Source organism: Aotus nancymaae, unplaced genomic scaffold (genome assembly GCF_030222135.1).
Source record: "Aotus nancymaae isolate 86718 unplaced genomic scaffold, 86718_ANA_hifiasm-v0.15.2.pri h1tg000062l, whole genome shotgun sequence".
NCBI classification, from domain to species: domain Eukaryota; kingdom Metazoa; phylum Chordata; class Mammalia; order Primates; family Aotidae; genus Aotus; species Aotus nancymaae.
In genome coordinates this window covers 1,274,242-1,298,622 of record NW_026988476.1, presented here as the reverse complement: position 1 = coordinate 1,298,622, position 24,381 = coordinate 1,274,242, and the positions used below count along the sequence as shown (strand labels likewise).

The 24,381-nt window shown below is 41.4% G+C and overlaps 1 protein-coding gene across 11 annotated transcripts in view; it reads left to right on the top strand.

Annotated features, from left to right (window-relative positions):
- The window catches only part of PARP15 (poly(ADP-ribose) polymerase family member 15), a 53,424-nt gene that overhangs the window by 19,457 nt on the left and 9,586 nt on the right, over positions 1-24,381 (top strand). For 4 of the 11 annotated variants that reach the window (XM_021673978.2, XM_012476204.3, XM_012476210.3 and 1 more), the window contains 7 exons: positions 71-220; positions 3,102-3,164; positions 4,764-4,931; positions 9,719-9,925; positions 14,850-14,983; positions 17,729-17,903; positions 18,525-21,039. In XM_021673978.2, the coding sequence (XP_021529653.1) occupies positions 71-220; positions 3,102-3,164; positions 4,764-4,931; positions 9,719-9,925; positions 14,850-14,983; positions 17,729-17,903; positions 18,525-18,814 (1,187 nt within the window). In that variant the 3' untranslated portion in view covers positions 18,815-21,039. Of the gene's footprint in view, positions 1-70; positions 221-3,101; positions 3,165-4,763; positions 4,932-9,718; positions 9,926-14,849; positions 14,984-15,829; positions 17,904-18,524; positions 21,040-24,381 lie in introns of those variants that run through there. The other 7 variants (XR_010338547.1, XR_001111326.2, XR_001111325.2 and 4 more) reach the window with 7 other exon arrangements.

Genomic DNA, 24,381 nt, shown 5'->3' with positions numbered 1-24,381 from the left:
GCAAGATGTGTGCTCCTCCTCCGGGAGCTGAACCAGCAGCCCATTCTTTATCCATTTTCTTTCTTTTCAGGTACCTTCGGGACTGTCTCTAATCCTTGGTTCACAACATATGAAATGAAAATTGGTGCAATTACTTTTCAGGTTGCTACTGGAGATATTACTGAAGAAAAGGTAGACGTTATTGTAAACTCAACAATAAGGACGTTTAGTCTGAAATCAGGTACTTTATTTAAGAAATATATTGTAGTTATTAGTATGACTTATTTCTGGAAGGGAAATTGTGGCTAATATTTGTCTTGAATAGACAGAGAATGTTGTAGAAAATATGTGGTCCCTGGACTCAGGAAGACATGGGTTGAATTCCAGCTATGCCACTTAGCAATGTGTAGCTGTGGACAAGTCACTTAACGTCTCTGAGCATCAGTTTCTTTGCCTGTCAAATGCCTTTTTCCCAGGAGAGGATTAGATGGGGTGTAACTGATGTAAAGGTGAGTTTAACAGAAGCGTTGTATTTAGCATCAGCTCTGGATTGTCAAACTTCCAAATGTAAGGTTTAGTACCTCTAAGTCCCTCCATTTTTATTTTCCTTTTTATGCAACCCAGTTGGCATTCACACCTTACCTCCTGTAGCTCCTCTCTTCTCTACATTACACTGACCCAGAAATGAAACGCAACCCTTTTTGTTTATTTTCCCTGAAATGTTTGACTCCTCCCATTATGGTAACACATTCGGGCATGCCCTCCTCACATATGTCTATTAATTTATCCTTGTAACTTATACACATACACTCTTAACCTTTTTTTTTTTGAGGCAGAGTCTTACTCTGTTGCTCAGGCTGTTGTGCAGTGGTGCAATCTCAGCTCACTGCAACCTCCGCCTCCTGGGTTCAAGTGATTCTCATGTCTGAGCTTCTCAAGTAGGTGGGACTACAGGCATGTGCCACCATCTAATTTTTTTTTAAGTAGAGATGGGGTTTCACCATGTTGTCCAAGCTGGTCTTGAACTCCTGACCTTGGGTGATCCACCTGCCTTGACCTCCCAAAGCACTGGGATTACAGGTGTGAGCCACTGTGCCTGGCCCTCTTAAACTTTTGTATATTATAAAACGTTGACTTTTAAATTAAAAGGGTAAGATAAAACATAAATATAAATAAAATTTAAATATTTTCTGAGTTGAAAAATATTATGCAGAAGTGAAGCTGTAGAATATCCATTTAATTCATTGGTCATTCCATTTTTCAGTCATTTAAAATGTAGATATAAAGAACATTTAGTTATTTGAAATACACTAAATTGAACCTATGCATTAATCCCTGCCCCCTTTTGGAATTCCATTAATACAACTGTAAAGTAAGGAAAAGGATATAAACACACAAGGAAAAAGAACGTCGGAGGGAAAACAACTATGAACAAAAGATAAGAAATTTTTAAATGATGGGGAGCTGCTAGCCAAGGGTGGTAACTGCCATGGAGCAGAGAAAATTTAGCGCCTGCAGGTGAGAACAGTAGCCCCAAAGACACAGGAATTGGAGGCTGCTGGTATCTGAGAAGGCAGGGGCCAAGTACAGAGATGAAAATACGGTTGAATGAAATTCCAGATCAGTAGCAATTAGGCCACTTGATTGGATCCCCCGTCCTATACAACAGTAACTTTCCTCGCTCTTCCCTGGACAGAGATGAGAGGTTTATTCTCTAGAGAAACAGAACCAGAGGGATGTTGGACTTAGGCACCAGGCATAGGTGAGATAAGGAGGTAGATTGAAAGCTGTTTAAGAGAACATCTCTGTACCAAACAGTGAGTATCCAGCCCCTCTCCCTGCATGGATCCCAGAACAACAGACAGTAGGTGCTGCCTGCTCGCCTTACACTGAAGCCCACTGGTCAACAAGCCTTCTCACATAGGACTTCTAAGCTCAATCTTAAACAGGAATGGACTGGCGAAGATCACTTGACATTCGAGGAAAATCTTCACAGCAAAGACAGAGACCAGAACAAACAAATTGAAAAAAGATTTTTTAAAAAAGAGACATTTCATAATGCACTTATAATCAAGGATAAAGAGATATAGGTATCTTCGTAATGATAAAACAACTAACATTCATTCAGTATTTTCTGCATGCCAGGTTATGTGCTAAGCATTTTTTCATCCATTATCTCTTTTAATGTACAAATAACCCTGTGAGGGAAGTACCATATTAGCCTTTGTGTAACGAGGAGGAACTTATTAGTCACATATCAGGTAGTAGATAGTGGAGTCAACTTCAACCCAGTTTGTCAAAATGTAAAGTCCATGTTTTCAACTACTTAACCCAGCTGTCATTAGACTTGACCAAAGTGGTGAAGCTACAACCTTGACTGGAAGATTCATTGAATTGAAACCAGCTGCCTAACTGATGGGGGCTGGGGAATCAAAGAACGTAGTAAAGTGCTCAATTTTATTACAGTTTTGAGATTAATGCTTCTCCTTAGTATCAGAACTTTTATTTTTTATTTTTTGAGACAGAGTCTCACTCTGTCACCCAGGCTGGAGTGCAATGGCGCGATCTTGGCTCACTGAAACCTCTGCCTCCTGGGTTCAAGCGATTCTCCTGCCTCAGCTTCCCGAGTAGCTGGGATTATAGGCACACGGCACCACGCCTGGCTAATTTTTGTATTTTTAGTAGAGACAGGGTTTCACCATGTCAGTCAGGCTGGTTTTGAACTCCTGACCTCACGATCTGCCCGTCTCGGCCTCCCAAAATGCTGGGATTACAGACGTGAACCACCGCACCCAGATAGAACTTTTATTTTTATATTTACATTCATTTTTTACAAAATAATAAGGGTAGCGTGCAAAAAATTTCAAATAACTGCAAAAAGATTCCTGTATAAATAGAGAAGGTAAAGCTTTCAGCTCCTGGGGACTTCCATGGTGCTGAGATCAGATTGTTCATCAGCCACTGGGTGGAGGTTGATATAGAAAGAACAGTGGGTCAGATATGGGGGATGGTCAATGGATTGTGTACAAATGGTTGAATTGAGCAGAAGTCTAATGTATGAAAGCTATAACCACTTACTGAATTCTAACTGATGCCTTTTACCATTAACATGTCTTATTTAGGTGTGTCAAAGGCTATTTTAGAAGGTGCTGGACCAGCTGTGGAAAATGAATGTGCTATACTAGGTATGGGCACATGTTACTTTTCACTACAAACTTGAAAATCAGAGGGCTGAGATTACAACAAGAGGACGTACAGGAGGACTGGGGGTGGAGTAAGTAGTGGGCAAAGCTTTGCAAGAAGGTTGGTTCACTGGAAGAGCAGGAGCAGGTGGAAGGACTTGGAGGCTGTGGGGGAGAGGTTCTTTATCCCACCGTCTCATCTGTCTCTTCCTTCCTGAGTAGTAAAAAGAGAACCCAGGCCTGGGTCCTAATAATCCAGACTTTGCCATTTACTGAGTGACCCTAGGCACGTCGTCTAACTGCTAAGAGCTTTGCTTCTCTCATCAGTAGGAAAGTTATACTAGTAAGTAGTGTGGGAAAGCTGTGCCACAGGTGGTTTTGAGGATCAGAAGGAACAATTAATGTGAAAAGTTCTGTAAAGTGTAAAGTGCTGTACAGATGTTCCCCAACCTTGCTCTACTACTTCCAGCACATCTGCATATAGCCAACTTCTAATCCTTTTATGAATGAGTGTGGACTTTGACTGGGAACCTAAGGTGGTGATTATAAACTATTTGTCCTTCAAAATATTCCTTGCAGAGTAGGGTAGACAGTCAGCTATGAGTGTGCTCTGAAGAAGTTATAGTGCGCCATGTTTGACAACGTATTCCCGAAACTGACCTGCTACGGTGCCTGAAACTCCTATCTTAGTAGCTCTCTGATTCAGAAATTTCTCTGGAGTGAATAAATTTCTGGAGTGAAAGCGGAGGAAGATAATACTTGATCACTAACGTGAGGATGTTAGCAGGGGTTTCAGCATTGGGAGAGCTAGCTGTGCCTAGAAAGCAGGAGCAGAGGATGAAGGTGGACTGGACAAGCTGAAAAACCCTGAGGAGGCTGCCTGGGAGGGGAGGGTGGGAGGGACATCCAAGGGGCCCTAGAGAGTGCCTGGGCACAGGTGCTCCTCAGGAGGGCAGGGTGGGATGGGCAGGGATCCACTCTCCCCCTCCTCCCTTTTGCTGGCCCCAGCCTTACTCAGAGCAGTCTGAACCAAAGAAGCAGTGCCTTAAAATGGCCTTGGTAATTTCCATGTGCTCAAGAGCTCTAGGGTCCTGAGTGAGGAGAATTTTTCATTTTTTCACACCTCCATGCTACAGAGTACGTAGCTTTTACCTCCTTCAAAAATTAATGTGGCTAAATGAACATATAAATTGCCCTTCTGGGACAGCAGAGTGGGGGTTAAGAGCTCTGGAGACTGGCTGCTTGCATTTAAGTCCTAGGCAATCTTTGACTACTGACCTCACCTCTCTCTGTGGCTGTGTCATTTGTGTAATAGGGAAAACAGTACCCGCGTCATGGGCTCGCTTTGAGGATTGAACAGATTAATGCAGATAAAGTGCTTTTGAATAGCACCCAAAATACTCAAGTGTATTTGTTGAGTTCAAGAATTCTGATTGTAAAGAAAATGAGGCTGTCACTGTCCAGTAAATGAAACCAACAGGCTGGAGGGAGGCGGGTCTTTGCGGCCTTCACTGGTGTCAGTGATTTTCATTTCTCAAAAATCCAAGTGTTCCTTCCAGTAACTAATAGGCTGCATGTTTGTTTTTCTTCCCTTTTTTCCAGCTGCACAGCCTCACGGAGATTTTATAATTACACAAGGTGGAGGCTTAACTTGTGAAATAATCATTCATGTTCTTGGGGAAAATGATGTCAGGAGAACGGTCACCAGTGTTCTAGAAGAGTGTGAACAGAGGAAGTACACCTCAGTTTCCCTTCCAGCCATTGGAACAGGTTTGCAGCTTATCATTCTATAATAAAATCTGAGTGGTACAAATTCCCTTAGATTTAGTCTCACTCTTAAGCAGATCAATGCTGAGTCCATCTGAAGGCGGCAACAATGATGTACATCAGAGAGGGGGCCACGTTTTAGATCCAGAGGGCACCACCAGCTACTAGGCCTAAGCCTCTTTCTTCCATCTTTCTTCTTTCTGTCTTTATTGTTTCAAGACAAAGTCTCACTCTGTTGCCCAGGCTGGGGGGCAGTGGCGCAATCACAGCTCACTACAACCTCCTCCTCCCAGGCTCATGAGATCCTCCCACTTCAGCCTCCCAAGTAGCTAGGACCACAGGTGTGCACCACCATGCCTGGCGAATATTTGTATTTTTTATAGAGACAGGTTTCCTCATGTTGCTTAGGCTGGTCTTAAACTCCTAGGCTCAAATGATCCTCCTGCCTCCTCCTCCCTAAGCGCTGGGATTACAGGCATGAGCCACTGTGTCCAGCCCTTTCTTCTTTATTTTGTGTTCGCTAAGTATCTTTCCAAGTTTGGTCCTTAACTTCATAGTTTTCTCATTTTTTCCCCTTGGGGGATTCATTTGCTCTCTGTAAATCAGCATTTCTCATTCTCTCCAGGATTTCCTCTGGTTAAGTTTTCTGTTACTGGAAACTTCATTACATCAGAATCAAAGCTTATGATCCTCCCTTGAAAACAGAAACTCCTCTTGAGCTCTCAGGCTTTCTTGTTTCCTGCTTCAGTGATGCCATGACACTCCCAGCTGCCCTGGCCTGCCATCCTTGCTTTGTTGTGTCCCAGACCCCCACAGTCAGCAAGTCCTGCTGAATCTTCTTCCAGAGAATTGTTGAGTTCCAACCTTTCTTTTCGTTTCCAAAACTTTCAGACCTCCCCCATCTGGTTTACTTCAGTGTCTCCCAGCTGGCTTCTCATTTGTGCGTTCATTGAACTGAAATGCCGTTATCCAAGCTCTATGCAAGGCACTGGGGAGAAAATCCTGAGTAAGATGCAGTCACTCCCCGTGAGCAACAAGCTCAGGTTTGTCCTGCTCACAGTTTGTAGGAACGCTTTCCTCATCTCTATCATATCATCCAATCATTTGCTCTTCTTAGTTGATAGTGCAACTGGTCACTCACTTCCTGATTCATTCACATCCATGTCCCCTGTCACTCTCGTAGAAGTGAGGGCTTCTTACTTGGGAAGTATTAGTAGCATGCAGCCACAGGTTACCATTAATCTAAGAGGTTTTCAGTAATTAAATTCTTGTCTTAGAGCCTCCACCATCATTTTAGCTCAACTCTGTAGACTTCCTTCTTCTTTCTAGATTAAAACAGAATGCGCCTGCAGGTATCCCAGACCCCTCTTATATGAGCCCTACGGCCATAATGTTTGCAGTACATTCTTTCTGGCTTCCCCACCGCCCTTATTACCACCAATAACCTTTTGTTATAACCTTTTATTGTAACCTTTTGTTATCGGTGGTAATAGGGAAGCCAGGAGGAACATGCTACAAGCATTTTGTTACCACTTTTTGTTCCTTTTGTTCATGCACTTCTCCCCATCTGGAGCCTCTCCCACACCATCTGGCAAATTACAGCTCTCACAAACCCAAACTGTTTTGTTCCCATCACCCAGGGCAAGCACTCTGCTATTTGGCACTGGGCCAACAGAGTGGAGTAAGCCCTGGCTTTTGCAGAAGTTCATGATTTTGGAACAGACACAAGACATATTAATCAAGAATGACACCCAAGGCAGAGGCCACAGGTGTAGGTGTGATCAGCCACATAGTGGGAAGGGTTGCAACTGGGTAGGTGGAATGAGCCTGCCAAGGGACTGCATCGAGAAAGAGAAGAGGGCTGAGACCAGAACAGTGAAAAATGCCCACAGATAGATTGTGGTGGGGAAAGGGCAGAAAAGTCAGCGGAAGAACCAACCAATAATCATAGTGTTGGAGGAGAGTAAGTGCAAAGCCCCAGAGGAGGAAGTGGGAGGCCATGAAATGCTTGTGCCATGCCTCTTTGACTGTGAATACATTGTGAAATGCTCTAAAGGGAAGGACCAGATCTTTATGTCTTCTCTGCCCCATGTTGAATGAAGAATCACTGCCCATTAAATTTTGTTGAATGGAGGAATGAATAACAGTTGATTTTATTGATGCCTCTAGAGGTGCTCATGGATGTTTTCTTCTCCATTGATTTCAACGGACATTTTTGAAGTGTTTCTCAGGCTGGGCATGGTGGCTCACACCTGTAGTCCCAGCACTTTGGGAGGCTGAGGCGGCTGGATCACTTGAGGTACCGAGTTTGAGACCAGCCTGGCCAACATGGTGAAACCCCGTCTCTACTAAAAATAAAAAATTAGCCAGGCATGATGGCAGATACCTGTAGTCCCAGCTACTCAGGAGGCTAAGATGCAAGAATAGTTTGAACCCAGGAAGTAGAGGTTGCAATGAGTTGAGATCACACCACTGCACTCTAGCTTGGGCAACAGAGTGAGACTCTGTCTCAAAAAAAAAAAAAAAAGAAAGAAAGAAAAAGAAACGTTTCCCAGACGCAATCTATTTTGAGTACCACTAAACTCCCATGAAGTAGCTGGAATAGCTCCATTAGTTATAGTAGTAATGTTAAGAATTGCTAAGATTTATTGGGTGCTTACATGTTCTAGGTGTTTTACATTTAAAAGCTCATGTATTCGTCATAGTAACCTTATATAGGGTGATCAATTCTTTCTAGTTTGCCCAGGACTTTCCTGGTTTTAACACTGTAAGTCTCATGTTGCAGACAACCTCTCTGCTCCAGGGAAACTGGGAGGTTGGTCTTCATACTTACGACATGGAAACTATTAGCAAAGACAAATTTATTGTGAAGATAATGAAGCTTAAGTGATTGAACTTCACTTGCACAGGCTTTTTAAAAGACCCCGAGAGGAGCCCTAATAATGTCTTCACCTTGTTATTTGACCTGGTAAATTTCAAAAGTAGGATATTTTAGCCCTCATGGATTAAGACCACTGTTTTTCCCCACTTTGACATCTCATACTTCCCCTTGCATTGGGTGATGTTGGGGTGGCTATAAACATTTATGTGATACAGCTAAGGAAAGTTGCCTTAGGAATATAATTTTCAGCATTTCAAAAGATATACTTCGTTGTGATTTCTGATTTTAAATATTCACTGTTATATATAATTGTATATTCTTTTTCTGAGATATATAAATTCAAAACCTGGGTCCATCCCATACTGTGTCCCCATTTTGTAGATGAAGAACTTGAAGTATTAAGGCACACGGTCAGACAGCTAGTAAGCAACAGAGCTAGACTCTAACCTACACAGCCTGGTCCCAAATCCTGCACAATTTTTACCATAACGTTTTTTTTATTACATGGGTTTCTACCATTATATTCTTAACTACCCTATTCTTAGCTACCATGGTCTTATCTCTATTACCTATTACCTTCTATTATTACCGCCAATTTCTAGCTGAGCAAACTGAAGTGTAGAGGTGCTATACGTTGAGTGTGTCTCTCCAAAATTCCTATGTTGAAGTTCTAACGCTGGTACCTCAGATTTAGAGATAAGGTCTTTTTTTGAGGCAGAGTCTCACTCTGTCACCCAGGCTGGAGTGCCATGGTGCCATCTTGGCTTACTGCAACCTCCACCTCCCAGGTTCAAATGATTCTCCTGCCTCCTGAGTAGTTGGGATTACAGGGGCCCGCCACTACGCCCAGCTAATTTTTGTATTTTTAGAAGAGACAGGGGTTTCATTGGACAGTCTGGTCTCGAACTCCTGACCTCAAGTGATCTGCCTGCCTTTGGCCTCCCAAAGTGCTGGGATTACAGGTGTGATCCCAGTCTGAAGTTAGAGTCTTTAAAGAGGTAATTAAGTTAAAATGAGGCCATTAAAGTGGGCCCTAATCCAATATGACTAGTGTCCTTATAAAAAAAGGAGATTAGGACACTGCCAGGTATGGACGGAAGAACACGTAAAAGACACAGAAGATACCCATCTACAAGTCAACCTTGCTGATACCTTGACCTCAGTCTTCTAGCCTCCACTTCTCTTGCTTAAGCCACCAGTCCGTGGCTTTTTGTACTGCAGCCCTAGCCAACTTCAAGAGGGATCAACTTACTTAAGATCAAACAGCGAGTAAGTAGTGGAGCCAGGACATAAACTCAGCTCTTCTGCATCCAGATCACATGTTCTTATCTCTGCACTGCCAATGCCCATCAGCTAAAGATCACCAGGAACACACACTATGGGGAGCTCTGCAGCATCTCAGTAGGAGAGTGTTAGAAAGGACTTAATGAATCTGGGCTTTAGGTGATTTTGTGGCAGTCTAAACTAAGTGGGGCTTTTCTCTGGATCAGAGACTTCCAGGAAACAGACGTAATTCTATGATTGGATATCTTATCTAGAAGGAGGGAGGATGCATTCTGGCTAAATGTATGATTGGTAATGCAGCAGCTGTCACTCTTATTAGTCGAGACAGGGAAACGTTTGGCCATCTTTGTGATTTGGACAGGGTTCATGTTTTTGTCTGTGATAAGACATAATTATGGACTAGTTTTGTTTTTGTGTTAATTCATCATGGTCACAGAGTGGTTACATCAATGATGTACTGTGAAATTGTTTGTATTCAGCCAAAGAACACCAACTAGCTGTGAGTGTCCTGTCGGTTCCTGGCTGTCGGGGGCTTTCCTGTTTCTCAGCACTGAGAATTGCATTTGCCCAATTTCATCGTATTACCAATGCTGGCTGAAACTTCTTTTTGTCAATTTTTTTTCAGGAAATGCCAGAAAAAACCCAATCACAGTTGCTGATAACATGATTGATGCTATTGTAGACTTCTCATGGAAACATTCCACCCCATCATTAAAAACAGTTAAAGTTGTCCTCTTTCTACCTGAGCTGCTAAATGTATTCTATGACAGCATGAGAAAAAGAGACATCACTGTATCACCGACCTTTCAATCCACATTCTCCGCTACTACATGTAAGATGTTCATTTTTTAAAAATCACCTAGCTGGCTCTGACAATCACTTAAAAAATGTTTATGTATGAATTTACGCTGGGTTTATAGTTTTCTATTCATTTTAGGACTTTTCAGACAAGTTCTTATGATCCATGGGAAAAGTATAAAAATTAGGGAACACAACCTCCTAACAATTAACTATTTTCCTCAGAGGCAAAATCATGCCTGGGAACAGGAATAGCAAATGAACAGGAAGAGAATGGAAGTGAGGAATCAGAAAGAGGGGAGGAGGCTTTGTAAATTTTAGCCAGTGGTCTCGTTGCGGAATATTCAGGAGACCGCAGAGACCAATGGGTGAAACATACGAATTTTATTAAGGAGGCCACCGGATCAGCGGACTAGCATCCCAAGGCTGAGGGCCTAACAAAGATAGGGCTTGACTTTTTATACATGAAGTACACAGTGGTGCTAAAGACAAGTTTGCAGGTGTAGAAAAAAAGGCAATTCATTAAGCAATGATAGGCACCTAATTAGGCTTACATAGGACTGTTACTATGCAACCCAGATGTTTGCTCTCTGCAGAGCTCAAGGATTCTAGCACCGGCCTTATCTATTGCCTTCTGCTACAGTGCCCAGAAAGCTGGAGTCCTGCCTGCTTGGGCATTTCTTATGACCTTCACTGTGTTACAAAAACTTACAGTTATCGGCCATAGAGAACAAGAATACAAGAATTTATAAACGTGTAAAACTTGAAAAGTAGGATACAATCCCATGGGAGGGGGAAGGACTCTGGGAGGTTTACTTAGAAGAAAACTTTAATTTCTTCTCTCCTTTTCCACATTAGTCTTATATTTATTGATTGGTTGGTACTGACCCTCAGTGCTTCTTGCAGCTGTGAACTAGCTGATTAATATTGGTCTATTAATCATCCACCTATAGACAGGTTAGCCTGGAATAGAATCAGGTGTCAGAAGGGAGTGGCTCAGGTCAGCTGGTTGTACTACAGCATAAGCAGCCAGACAAATCCCCAGTTGCTACTCTGTAAGGTGTGTTTATACTTTAAGTATTTGTACTGACATGTTCCTTTGATTTAGTTTTCCCCTATTTTGTGGCATTTGTACTGCTATTAAAATAACTAGGATTGCAGTCTCCTCTTGCAATCACTATTTTCACCCATTTGGAGCACTCACCCTTAAAGCACTGCGTTTTCTAGTGATAAGGCACACCTGCCATCAGCAGCCTCCCTAAACTGAGAATTGTTGTCTGCTGCTGTCAGGAGGAATGTTAGTTCTCTCTACATTTATTTCCTGACAAGTATTCTCCTCAGTGTGTACAACATACAATACATGTAGGAGACACACATATAATAAAAATATGAAAATAATAGTTGGAGCTGTTAAGGTTCTTGCAGTAGCAAATAATAGAAAATCCGACTTACACTGGCTCAAGCAAAAAACAGAATTCTCTGACCCATGTTAGTATAAAGCCCATGCATTCCTGGCTTCAGGTACAGTTTGATCCAAGTGCTCATATAATAATATCATCTAGATCCTGAATTTCTTCATCTCTTATTCTCTTCTTACCTGTGTTGTCTTTTCCCTCAGTCTTCATATGGTGAAAGATGGATGCTAGCAGCTTTAGGCCCACAGCCTTCCACAGTCAGTTTCAAGAGGAAAGAGTATATCCAGTGGAGATATACACTTACCATTGGGAAATAATGCCAGGGAACAGAGCTCTTTTAAACCCTGAGGGTCTTTCTGATTGGACAGTTGCAGGCAGAGAACCATAATTACACTGATTGGCCAAGCCAGAGTCACATGCTCCATACTTGAGCTAGAGGGAATCACCATCCAAAGCAATGGGGAATAGCTGTTCCCCGAAGAAAATTCAGAAGGCTTTTACCAGATGAGAAAAGGATATTGGGAAGTTAAAAATAGTATGTACCTACTATAGTATCTAGGGATATATAAACTAACATGTTTTTCCCTTTCGTCCTTGTAGAAGAAAATTTTTATTAAATTTAAGAACAGTAAATAAGTCATTATCAGTAAAGCAAAAAATAAAGTTTAACTGTTTTTCATCACTCCTTGCTTTCATTAAAATTTTAAACCGATTTATAAATTTAAAAAACAAAACAGTAAAGTTGAAGAGAGAAGCAAACTGACTAAAATGATCATACAACTGACCCTTTGCGACAGCAGGGATGTCAGTGCAGGGAAAGACTGGTTTCAGCCTGAACTTCTGGCACCTGAAGTGAAAACAGACCACAATCAAACTCATTACATCATCGTTGTTGTTAGAGAAAAGGAATAATACAGATGAAATATCAGATAAAAGGAAGTTTGTTGGCTCAGAAGAACTGGAATTTTAGTAAGAATTTATCATACAGCCCCTTTTCAAAAAGAACTTAAAGAGGATAGCTTTGAGTTTCATTTGTGCAGATGATACATAATTACTTTTCAAATGTATGTTAAAGCTATTTATTGAGTCAGATTATTTATTGAGCACCACCTGTGTATCAGACACTAGAGAGAGAGAGAGATTTGGGAAGTCATGTGAGTAGGTGGGATTGAAGCCCTTAAGTGTGATTGGCTTATCCAGGAGAATAAACAGTGAGGAGAGGAAGACAGGGGGCAGAGCCAGGGATCTTATTTATTTATTTAGAGACTGAATCTCGCTCTGTCACTCAGGCTGGAGTGCAGTGGCACAATTTTGGCTCACTGCAACCTCCGCCTCCCAGGTTCAAGCAATTCTCTTGCCTCAGCCTCCTAAGTAGCTGGAATTACACGTGTGAGCCACCATGCCCAGCTAATTTTTGTATTTTTAGTAGAGACGGGGTTTCACCATGTTGACAAGGCTGGTCTCGAACTCCTGACCTCAAATGATCTGCCCTCCTTGGCCTCCCAAATTGCTGGGATTACAGGACTAAGCCAATGCACCCAGCCGGGATCTTAGTTTTTAAAAAAACCCATCCCCACAGGTGATGGTATTTATCCTGAACCACCAGGAATTTGAAAGTAGAGCTTATCTTTTAAAACAGTAGTCCCCAACCTTTTGGACACCAGGGACCAGTTTTATGTAAGACAAGTTTTCCACAGACTGTGTTGTGAAGGGGGATGGTTTCAAGATGATCCGAGTGGATTATATTTATTGCCCACCTTATTTTTATTATTACATTGTAATATATCATGAAATAATTATACAACTTACCACAATGTAGAATTGGTGGGAGCCCTGAGCTTGTTTTCCTATAGCTAGAAGGTCCCATCTTGGGTGATGGGAGACAGCAACAGATTATCAAGCATTAGATTCTCATTAGGAGTGCACAGCCTAGGTCCCTTGCATGCACAGTACACAATAGGGTTTGAGCTCCTATGAGAATCGAATGCTGCTGCTGATCTGACAGGCAGCGGAGCTCAGGTGGTAGTGAGAATGATGGGGAGCACTGTTAGTACAGATGAAGCTTTGCTCTCTTGCTCGCCGCTCACCTCCTGCTGTGCGGACTGCTTCCTGACAGGTTACAGACCAGTACCAGTCTGTGGCCTGGGACTTGGGTACCCCTGTTTTAAAAAACACTAATCTTTTCAAAAAGCTGTATAAGAAGAGGGCTCAGGAAAATGCTTAGCACATGGAAACACTTAAAAGGGTAGTTATCATTGCTATTTTCTGTGAAGCCCTGGGCTGCAAATCAACAGTGCTCCTTACTTTGATAATGACCTTCCATGTGATGCTGGGTGAGTATTCCTGGGACGCTGTTTTCTCTCCTCTAAATTTTCTAGCCAGGGTCACCCTTTGTACATAGACAACAGAGTAGATAGCAATGTTTGGTGTAGCTTAAGGGTGTGATTTAAATGTCTTTCCTCTCAAGAAAATACCTTTGGCTTTATTCTTTATTCCCTACTAATATACAAATACCAGCTGGGCGCTGTGGCACATGCCTGTAATCCCAGCACTTTGGCAAGCCAAGACAGGAAGATTGCTTGAGTCCAGGAGTTCGAGACCAGCCTGGGCAACATGACAGAACTCCATCTCTACAAAAAAATTAGCCAGGCATGCTGGCATGTGCCTGTGGTCCCAGCTACTGAGGAGGCTGGGGTGGGAGGATTGCCTGAGCCCAGGAGGTCAGGGCCGCAGTGAGCCATGATCATGCCACTGCATTCCAGACTGGGTAAATGTATAATAATAATAATATACAAATACCTCTGAGATGTAAAAAATATCAAGCTTAATTGGTTAAGAATAACCCTATGTTTACAAAGGACTTGGCATTCCCTAAAGCATTTTCAGACTCCTTATTATATTTTAACTTTGCAACAATCCCGTGAGGTGGTAGACAGAGCTGATCTTATAATTCCCATTACACAGATTAGAAACTAAACACTCACCCAGAAGTGATGTTACGTGTTCAATGTCGTATGTCTGGTCACAGGCTGAGGCTGATCTGGTCTTCTGATTCCAAGTCCTGATAGCTTCCTGCTCTCCAACCTCAGGGCATGAAAGGAATAGAAGACCCCAAAAAAACTTCACTTCCTTATTTCGCAGCCTTGCCTGCTGTATTCAGGGGAAAGGAAGCGGCAGATCCAAAAGGACCGTAAGGCCTCAGACTAGAAATGATTAGGCAGAAAGATCCTGAAGTAGATGGACAAAATTAATTCCACAGAACTCTCTGGGAAAATTACAATTTCAAGCTACAGTGGATCTAAGTTTATCTAAATATTTTAGCTAGAGCATTAATGAATATATTGTGTGTCACACTGGTGTCAGACTGTTCACTTCATCTGGGTTTACTCAATTGAGGATAATTAAAAGAAGCAACCATGAGATGTGTAGCTTCTACTTTAAAGATCATGGTTGGATGACGAGAGACAAGAGCATAGGAGGTACCCTGATTTTCAGAGGTCTTTGGAAATGAATGTGTGTTTTGACCAAATGCTGACTTTCCAGATAATCTTCCTGAACACTGGACTGACATGAATCATCAGCTGTCTTGCGTGGTCCAGCTACACCCAGGACAATCAGAATACAATACCATAAAGGACAAGTTCACCCAAACTTGTTCTTCCTACACAATAGAGAAGGTAATGCTGTGTTAAAATTTACTGTTTAAATATGTTGGTGAATTAACATAAAAGCTGTTTTTAAAATAATACCCTTCCTTCCTTTATTTTACTTCCTATGTTTATTTTAACTGGAATTAGACTTACTCAAGCTCCATAGACTTGAAATCTCATGGTTTATTCCTTAGCAGTAATGAAGGAGATTCAAGTCACATGTTTATGTTAGGATACTTTCAGTTGCAAGTCACAAACCAACCTACTCAAACTGATTAAACAAGGAGAATTGTGTTGGAAATTAATGGGAAGTCCTGAAGTAGGATGGGCTTTGGAGAAGTCTGATCCAGCAGCTTGACGGTGTCCTGGATCCTGTTTCTCCAGCTTTGTTGTCCTCGGTGTCAGCTTTTCTTAAGGCTGGACTCTCCTTGTGGTTGTTGGGTAACTGCTGGCAGCAATTAGGGTGGCCCTGCTTTCTCATTCACAACCCATAGAAGACAACTGTGTCCTGTTCCACAGTTAGTGGACAAGAATCCCAACCGCTGCAACCATCTCTGTGTCTAGGGAATACCTTGTTGTGGTTGGCTTGGGCCTGAGCTATCAGATCCCATCAATGTGTGATTCATTTTGAAATCCTGATTGGTTTAACTCAATTAGACTCCACCCTAGAACTATAAGTAGGGCCAATCCCACTCAAATCAGAAGTTGCTGATGGGGTGGAATGCATGTTTAGAAGATTACCACAATGCCTACTATGCTGCATAAAAATATTAGTCAGTAAAGTATAAGGGTTTGTCAGTAGGTCATTATACTTGTGTATCAGAGCAGGGTGTGATATCCTAGTAATTTAAAATCTTGTTACCTCTTCCATAGAGCTGTGCACTTACCTCTTGGAGTACTTGTAAAATGGTGCTTTGTAAGTATACAGTTACATTACAGCACTTACAAGGTACTTTGATAGCATTTCACATGCCTGGCTCCCAGACTAGACAGTGAGCTGCTTAAGGTAGGAGTCGCGTCTTGTTCATTTCTTCATTCTCAGTACCTAGGAAGCTGTTTAGCACATAGTAGGACACAATATGTATGAATGAATGAATGAGCTTAATTCCTGAGAAGGGGAAACCAGAAGATAGAGACATCCTACATAAAAGACAGAATTTAAAGGAGGAGATGCCTCATGGTATTAAAAGCTGTTGGGAGTACGGTCCCAGGCCTCTGATTCTATAGGTTCTGCATCCATGAGTTCAACCAACCTCGGATGGAAAGTGTGGTGAGGCCTATGATGGTTGAGTATACTGAATGTGTACAGACTTTTTCTTCTTGTCATTATTCCCTAAACAATATAACAACTATTTACATAGCATTTATTAATACATTGTATGAGGTAATATAAGAAATCTAGAGATGAATCAAAGTATATGGGAGGATTGTGTAGATTATATATTAATACAAATACAGTACTATGTCATTTTATATCAGGAACTTGAGCATCCTCAGATTTTGGTATCTGTGGGGGTTCTGGAATCCTCCATGGATATTGAGGGATGATTGTACAAGAAGTGCAAGAACCTTATTTCAATTGTGTTTACCCAATATCTGCTACTTTCTTGGCTCACACTTCTTTTGAAAATTAATCCGACTTTGGATGAATCCCGTAACCTACCTTCTCTCCCACCGCTTCTAGATGAAATCCTTACTAATACATGGTCCCCAGCCTCAGCTGAACCCTCCAGGCTGCCTGGAATCCTTCATTGCTTCCTCCAGTCAACCCCTTCACACATTCCCCATTGCAAACCTTCATTACTCTCCTGGAGACCTCCACTACTTTGAGCAGAACAACTTTCCCTCCTGCTTTTATGGCTTGGCTCCGCAACAGCTGCCCAGGTACCCACTCCATTCTTCTTCAACCTCTCTTCTCCCTGTTTCCAGAACATCATTCTCTCAGATTTCCTCCTCCTTCCCCAAACACAGGTCATCTGGAGCCCTTTGTTATACTTTGATAGCTCCGTGTGTGTTCTCCTGACCATCCCTTATCACTCGGTGGGGTAGCGGTTAGTTTTCTTGTCTTTCCCCCACCCCATTAGACTGAATGTTTCATGAAGGCAGTGACCCAACACAAACTTAATTCATAATGATGTTCAGTAGATGATGACTGAATGGATGTTAACTCCGTTTCCTAGGAGGAAGGAGAACCAGTAGAGAGTGGTGTTTTGAAAAGAAGTGAAAGAAGAACAGAGTTTTAAGAAGAGGATGGCTCATGGTTTGAAATGCTATTCAGAGGTCTAGAAAAAATAGTCATAAGATTAGGCAATTATGAGGTGATTTGTGACTGTAATTGGAGCAACAACAGAAAGAATTGTTATGAGAAGCCACATGGAATAGGCTGGAAGATGAGAAGTTCAGGAAATGGCTATTGAATGAGTACAAATTTTTGAGTAGGTGTTTGAATGTCAGTGAATCTCCAGGAATTCCAGGGAATATATACTGGTAATCATTTTGATATAAACTATATTCTGTTATTTAAAATATATACTAACAAGCACTATTACAAAGCATAGATACTAATAAATACTTTTAGCCCATCTTTCTCTAAAGGCAGAAAGCTGCCTGCTCTCTGAATTTGCTGTCTGTTTGTATTTTCTTCTCCCTTTCCTTCACCAACTCCTCTTCCTCTTCCTTCTTTTTCATATTGCTTATTTTAAATCCACAACAAATACAATATACTGAGCCCCAAGGTCATTTCTGAAATATTTTGCCTTTTGTCATCTGCAGATTGAGAGGATACAGAATGTGTTTCTTTGGCAGAGCTACCAGGTAAAGAAAAAGCACATGGATATCAAGAATGGCCATATGAATAATGAGAGACTCCTCTTCCATGGGACAGATGCAGACTCAATGCCACATGTCAATCAGCACGGCTTTAATCGAAGTTATGCTGGGAAGAATGGTAAGGAAGCGAGTAATCTGGCTGATCAGAAGGAGGTAACAATAATTCCAGACTTTTCATACCCAAGCAGCGTGGAGCCATGGATGGCAGCCATATTATCATTGTCAGAATAGAGCTCGCTGTGTTTCACCTTAAAGGAGACTGGCAACCTTCTGAGGGAAGATAGAGTGAATTTCAGAAATGATGAAAAGTAACTTTAATGGGCAGGTTTTTTTGGGGGGGGGCATTTTTTTTTTTTTAAAGACAGTCTCACTCTGTCACTCAGACTGGAGTGCAGCGGCTAGATCACGGCTCACTGCAGCCTTGATCTATTGAGCTCAAATGATCCCCCCAACTCAGTCTCCTGAGTAGCTGGGATTACAGGCATGCACCACTATGCCAAGCTAATAATTTTGTTTTATTTTCGTAGAGGGGGGTCTCATAATGTTGGCCAGGCTGGTCTTGAACTCCTGGTCTTAAGCAATCCTCCTGCCTCAGACTCCCAAAATTTCGGGATTACAGGCATGAGCCAACACACCTGGCTAGAATTGCATTTAGAAAACAATTTTGTTGGATTGGGCATGATTCTACATATTGTGTAATTTTATATTCTTAGGAAGATTTTGGTCTTTCTCTTTCCAGCTGTAGCCTATGGAAAAGGAACCTATTTTGCTGTGGATGCCAGTTACTCTGCCAAGGACACCTACTCCAGGCCAGACAACAATGGGAGAAAGTACATGTACGTTGTGCGAGTACTTACTGGAGTCTACACGCAGGGACGTGCAGAATTAGTTACCCCTCCACCCAAAAATCCTCACAGTGCCACAGATCTCTTTGACTCGGTGACAGACAATACACTATATCCAAGGTTATTTGTGGTATTCTTTGATAATCAGGCTTACCCAGAATATCTCATAACTTTCAGGTGTTAAAAATATTTTCACCATCAGAGAGATCATTCTTATTAAGTCATCTGTAAGAAAAATGTGCAGTCTTTGTCTTTGCTTTTGGTTTGTTTAAGCAGACAAAACTTTCCCTTTCAGGTGCTAACATGCTGAAAATTACCTTTTTAAAATGCTCCATCGCTGCAATTTATAGCGTACCTTTTTTTCTGAGCAAATTAACGGGTGGAAGCTGAGAAATGTATGGTAACTGTCACAGTTACAACTACAACTATTCACAGACACCAAATCTCTAGGAGAATAAAAAGCACATTATTCTTTTCTATCAGGATAAAAACAAGATACATCATCTTAAAGCCAAAATGGCATTGTTCTTCTTGGAACATGTTAAGGCCTCGAACTGTGGCAGGTTAAACTGTACTAAAGTGGAGAGGCTACTGTTACGCATCTGTAACAGCCGGGGATTTCACCTTATTAAGATAAACTTGTCAATAGTTCAGCTGAAGTGACTCAATCACAGAATATTGCCTCAACTCTGTTATGGAACACATCATAACAGATTTTACCTGTTTACATTTCAGGTAAAAATGTATTGCATTATCTATTGCTATGTAAAAATGACTCCCAATTTTAATGATTTAATCTTACACAATCTTTGTGGGTCAGGAATTCAGGTCTGCTAGGGTGTCTCTGAAGCTACAGACAAGATGTGAGGGGATGCGGTCATCTGAAGGCTTGTCTGGGCTGGGGGTCTATTTCCAAGGTGAATCACTCACATACCTGCACATTTCTGCTGGGTACTGGCAGTCCTCAGTTCCTCTCCTCACAGGCCTCTCCACAGGCTGCTTGAGTGTCCTCATGACACAACAGCTGGCTTACTCCAGAGTGAGCAACTCAAGAGAGAGCAAGGCAGAAGCCACCAAGTCTTTATGACTGAAGTCATACACTACCGAGAACCAGCTTGGTCGGGAGACCCCCACCCAGGCAAGCTGAAGGTATTTGAGAGGCAGACACTCAGATAACACAAAAGAGTGGACCTATCCTGGGGATCAACAGCCTGACAGCCTGCGGGGCTGACAGCTTTCCTGGGCTGAAGGCCCTGAGCAGAGCTTCATCCACGTATTTATTTGCTCTTTGACAGGTGATTCTTATTAATACACAGGTGTTCTACATATTCACATAACTCAGGAATATACCAGGTAGGCAGCTGTTACCCACCTACCGCTAATAACAAACTAAAAGTAACTTCACTGGGGGAGGGTAAACTTAATGTTTCTCAACAATACACCATCTTTTCCGAAGTATCCTATTGATTACTTGGATCAGCTTGTTCAATCCGGGAGGGAATTGCACAAGGGCATGAATACACACTGGCAAGGCTCATTGGGGGCCATCTTGGAAGTTGTATGATTGAGCAAATGAATGCACAAATAGAATGTTAGCAGTAAAAGTGATGTTAGAGGTCCCCTACCCCACCATCCTCTTGTCCTCCCCCAGCCTTCCCCTGCTCCCAGGCAAGAAGCCCTCTAGCCTCTGCTTGATCACTTTGAGCACTCAGCATCTTGAGGAAACCTATTCCACTGTGGGACAGCATTATTTACTGGAAAAATTTTTTTCAAAAGTTGAAATCAGTTCCTCTATGTCTGTTACCTACTGATCACTGTCCAGACCTATGTAGGACACGGAATAAGTTTTATTCCTCCTACTGATGGTAGCCTTTCAGATCCATCCCTTCCCTCCAGTATATTAGAGTCAAGTAAATTCTTAAAATGCTTAACAGCTCATTTCTCCTGAAGCATCACTTTTGAAGAGTTACAGACATTTAAGAAGTATTTACATTATTATAAATAAATTACATGCACATTTAAAGAGGACAGAGGAGTATAAAGAAAAATAACTCACCGAACTCACTCGTAATTCCAGCACTAAGGGAAAACCACTGCCACTTTCTCATGTTCTCCCTTCCAGTTTCTTCTCCATCCGAATTCAACAAAGTCAAAATTACATTTTGTTCAGTCATGAATCATATAATATTATTTCTATCATTTTTCATTTAACATTACAAGTTGTTCTCTTGTGGTGTTATTTTTTCTGCACACAATTTTAATGGCTGAGTTATTCTGCTTTGTATCTTTTCCTTATTTTTATGTACGTAGAATTATAGTTTTAAAAACTGTGATCATCTTATAGTTTAATAATCAGTTTTATTTTGCAGTGTATCATTTTCCTCATGTCATTAAATATTTTACATATCATTTTTAGTGGTTGCATAGTATTTCATTGCATGTTTTACCTATATGTCATGTCAAAATAAGGCACCTATATTTCTTGATAAATATGAGGTTAGAATATGAGATGTAAAGATCCTAATCTACCTTCAACAAGGCAGTTAAAATGCTCTATTGCTGCAATTTCTAGGATGCCTGAAGGAAATACAGTCCCAGAGAACAAAGCAAGGTTAAGTAATGCAGTTACTGCCTGGACCTTGGCTCTCAGTCCCAGTGCAGAATTCTAGTGACCCATGTTAGAACAAGAAAGGACTCCTAGCCTGGGCAACATAGGGAGACCCTGTCTATTTTTATTCTACAAAAAAAATAAAATAAAATAGCCCAGCATGGTGGTGCATGCCTGTGGTTCCAGCTATTTGGGAGGCTGAGGTGGGAGGATTGCTTGGATCAGGGTGTTGAGGCTGCAGTGAGCCACGCTCTTCCCACTCAGTCCAGCCTGGATCACAGAGCAAAACCCTATCTCAGAAAGAAAAGACCATTTTACTTAGGTTAGGTAGGCTCTTATTTACAGTGTCCACTGCGGACTTGCTGCCTCCTCCAATGTTGTTACTAAAGGATGTTGTTCCTCATTTATTTTGCTGTGCTCTTACTTCAGGAGTAAGACACACAAGTTTTGAGTACAGTATACCCATGTTATTAAAGTTGTAATGCTTTCTTGAGGAACAAACTATAAACCAATAAATAATTATAGTTATTTAGAAATTCTACCTTCCAGTCTGAAGCTGAATAGTATCTTTCCATCCTTTAAGTCCATCTCCTTGCCACTTGGCTTCATGTTTTCTCCCCATATAACTAGAATGGTCTCTACTTCTAGCCTAAGAACTAACTGTTTCAACTTAGTATCAAAATTGGAAGTCTTGTCAAACTGCTAATTACTGAAGAAATGCATCTCTTTTCTCTTTAGAGTTCAGGCAAATGGTATCTGATTGATCTGAGACCAGACACCGCGAGCTCTAATTCCGGACTGGCAGCTGGAATTAGCCTTCACAGAAGGCTTTACGGTTTCAAATATCTTCTCTTATTGCTTTTCTTACCATTATTCTCCTTCTTGTTCCTTTTTTTCCTTTCAATTCCTTCTCTCACTTGTGGAAAAAAAGGACACACACTCTGCTTGGATGAATTAGAGGAAATATTTTCATTTTTTCTGCACCAATAGTAGATAGCCACTCAAATTCCACGTAGTAAAAATGGTAATGTATTAATTGAACACAAGGTTTACAAATTCATTTACAGTGTGGCAGGTTATCTGTGATCACAGATAGACCTCGACCTTCTCCTCCAATCTTCCCATGCTCCCAGGCAAGAAGCCCTCTAGCCTCTGCTTGATCACTTTCAGCACTCATCATCTTGAGGGAACCTATTCCAATGTGGGACAGCATTATTTACTGGAAAACTTTTTTTTTTTCAAAAGTTGAAATCAGTTTCTCTGTGTCTATTACCTGCTGATCACTGTCCAGACTTCTTTAGGACACAACAAGTTTTATTTCTCCTACTGATGGTAGCCTTTCAGATCCATCCCTTCCCTCCAGCATATCTATGATCACAGATAACCCACCACACTGTAAATGGTGAGATCATTCATAGCTAGTATGAGCAAATTCAATTTCTTCTAAATACTTTCCTAGAACAAATACGGTTTCTTTTAGTAAACATGCTTTATAGCACATACACTTTACAAGCTTAATTGATTAAATTATTACATATCCTTGCTTTGGTCTTCACCATGTTAGTAAACATAGGAAGGGAATCTTGCAACTAAATTCACAGAGTTACTCTAATTTTACTCTGTTAGGGTAACACAATTCAGTCCCTAAGAGAGTAAAAATTCAAGAGGTTAAGTGCAAAAAAAATTAGAAATCAAAAAAAGAGAAAGAAAGAAAATTTATTTTAGAATATCAAGAGTTAGCACCATGTAGTCCTGGCCTAGCATTAATAAACTTGGAGGGATCAGTCCTGACTTTAGAACTAACATAATGTGCTAACCGGGTAAACTTGGGTAAGTCACTTACACTAAGAGCCTCAATTCCTCATATTTAAATTGAAATAATAGGCCAGGGGCAGTGGCTCATGCCTGTAATCCCAGCACTGTGGGAGGTCGAGGCGGAAGGATCACTTGAGGTCAGGAGTTCGAGACCAGCCTGGTCAACATGGTGAAACCCCGTCTCTACTAAAAATACAAAAATTAGCCGAGCGTGGTGGTGCATGCCTATAGTCCCAGCTACTCGGGAGGCTAAGGCAGGAGAATCACTTGAACCCTGGAGACAGAGGTTGCAGTGAGCCAAGATCACACCACTGCACTCCAGCCTGGGCTACAGAGCAAGACTCCATCTCAAAATAAATAAAAAATAAATTGAAATAATAACTTCCAGGGTTAAAGATAATACCAAATGATAATGAAAAAAAACATACTATTATTTTAAATTAAAAGTCTGGAACGGAAGTCATGACTAGGGCAAACCATAGAGGCAACAATAAATACATCTGATCACATTAACATTTAAAAAAATTGAGGTTCAGGGTTAAGATGTCTGACTGAACATATGCATCTAATATTGCTTTCTCTAACCTAGGAAAACCACATTAATAGGATTTTAAAGGACACACACCCTTCAGAACAGGGACACAGAAAAGGAGATATAGCTAAAACATATTAGAAGCTAGGGGCAGATGGATCTATGGTAATGACTGTAGACTTACAACAGCTCAACTCTAAGCTGGCAAGTGGAGGGAAAGCTGAGAAACTACCCAATTTACCTTTCAAAGTCTCAGGAACTGAGAATGGGAGTGTCTCTGGAGCTAAGAGTGAAGCAGCAAAGCATGGCAGGTGCTAAAATAAGAAAGATAGGATGACAGCCATTTAAGAAACAGTTAACATCCCTAGATCTCTCTGCCACTTCTATGCCCAGAATAACTGCCTTTCTCCTACTCCAGGAGAAATCTGGAGGCTATTCCCTATAAAAAAAAAATGAAGGATCTCTGAGCAGGATATCAGGCACAGACAAGGCATTGGGTACTGTACCAGAAATAGGGGAATTAGAAGCCAAAAGCATACTAAATGCTTAATCCTGAAATAACAGCCCTCCCCAACTGCCTTCCACTATTTGGCTGCCAGAACAGCAGCAGCCAGAATTTTACTCACCAAGCAAGAGATTGAAAATTTCTATACAAATAGAAATGTTACCTAATGAGACTGATGTTAGAGATTCATCAATACACAGGCCACCAAGTCCTGTAGAGTAAAACTCAAAGTTGATAAGCCCCACTCACTAGCTCAGAGCTTTTACTAGTTTTTTAAAACTCTTGTGAAAC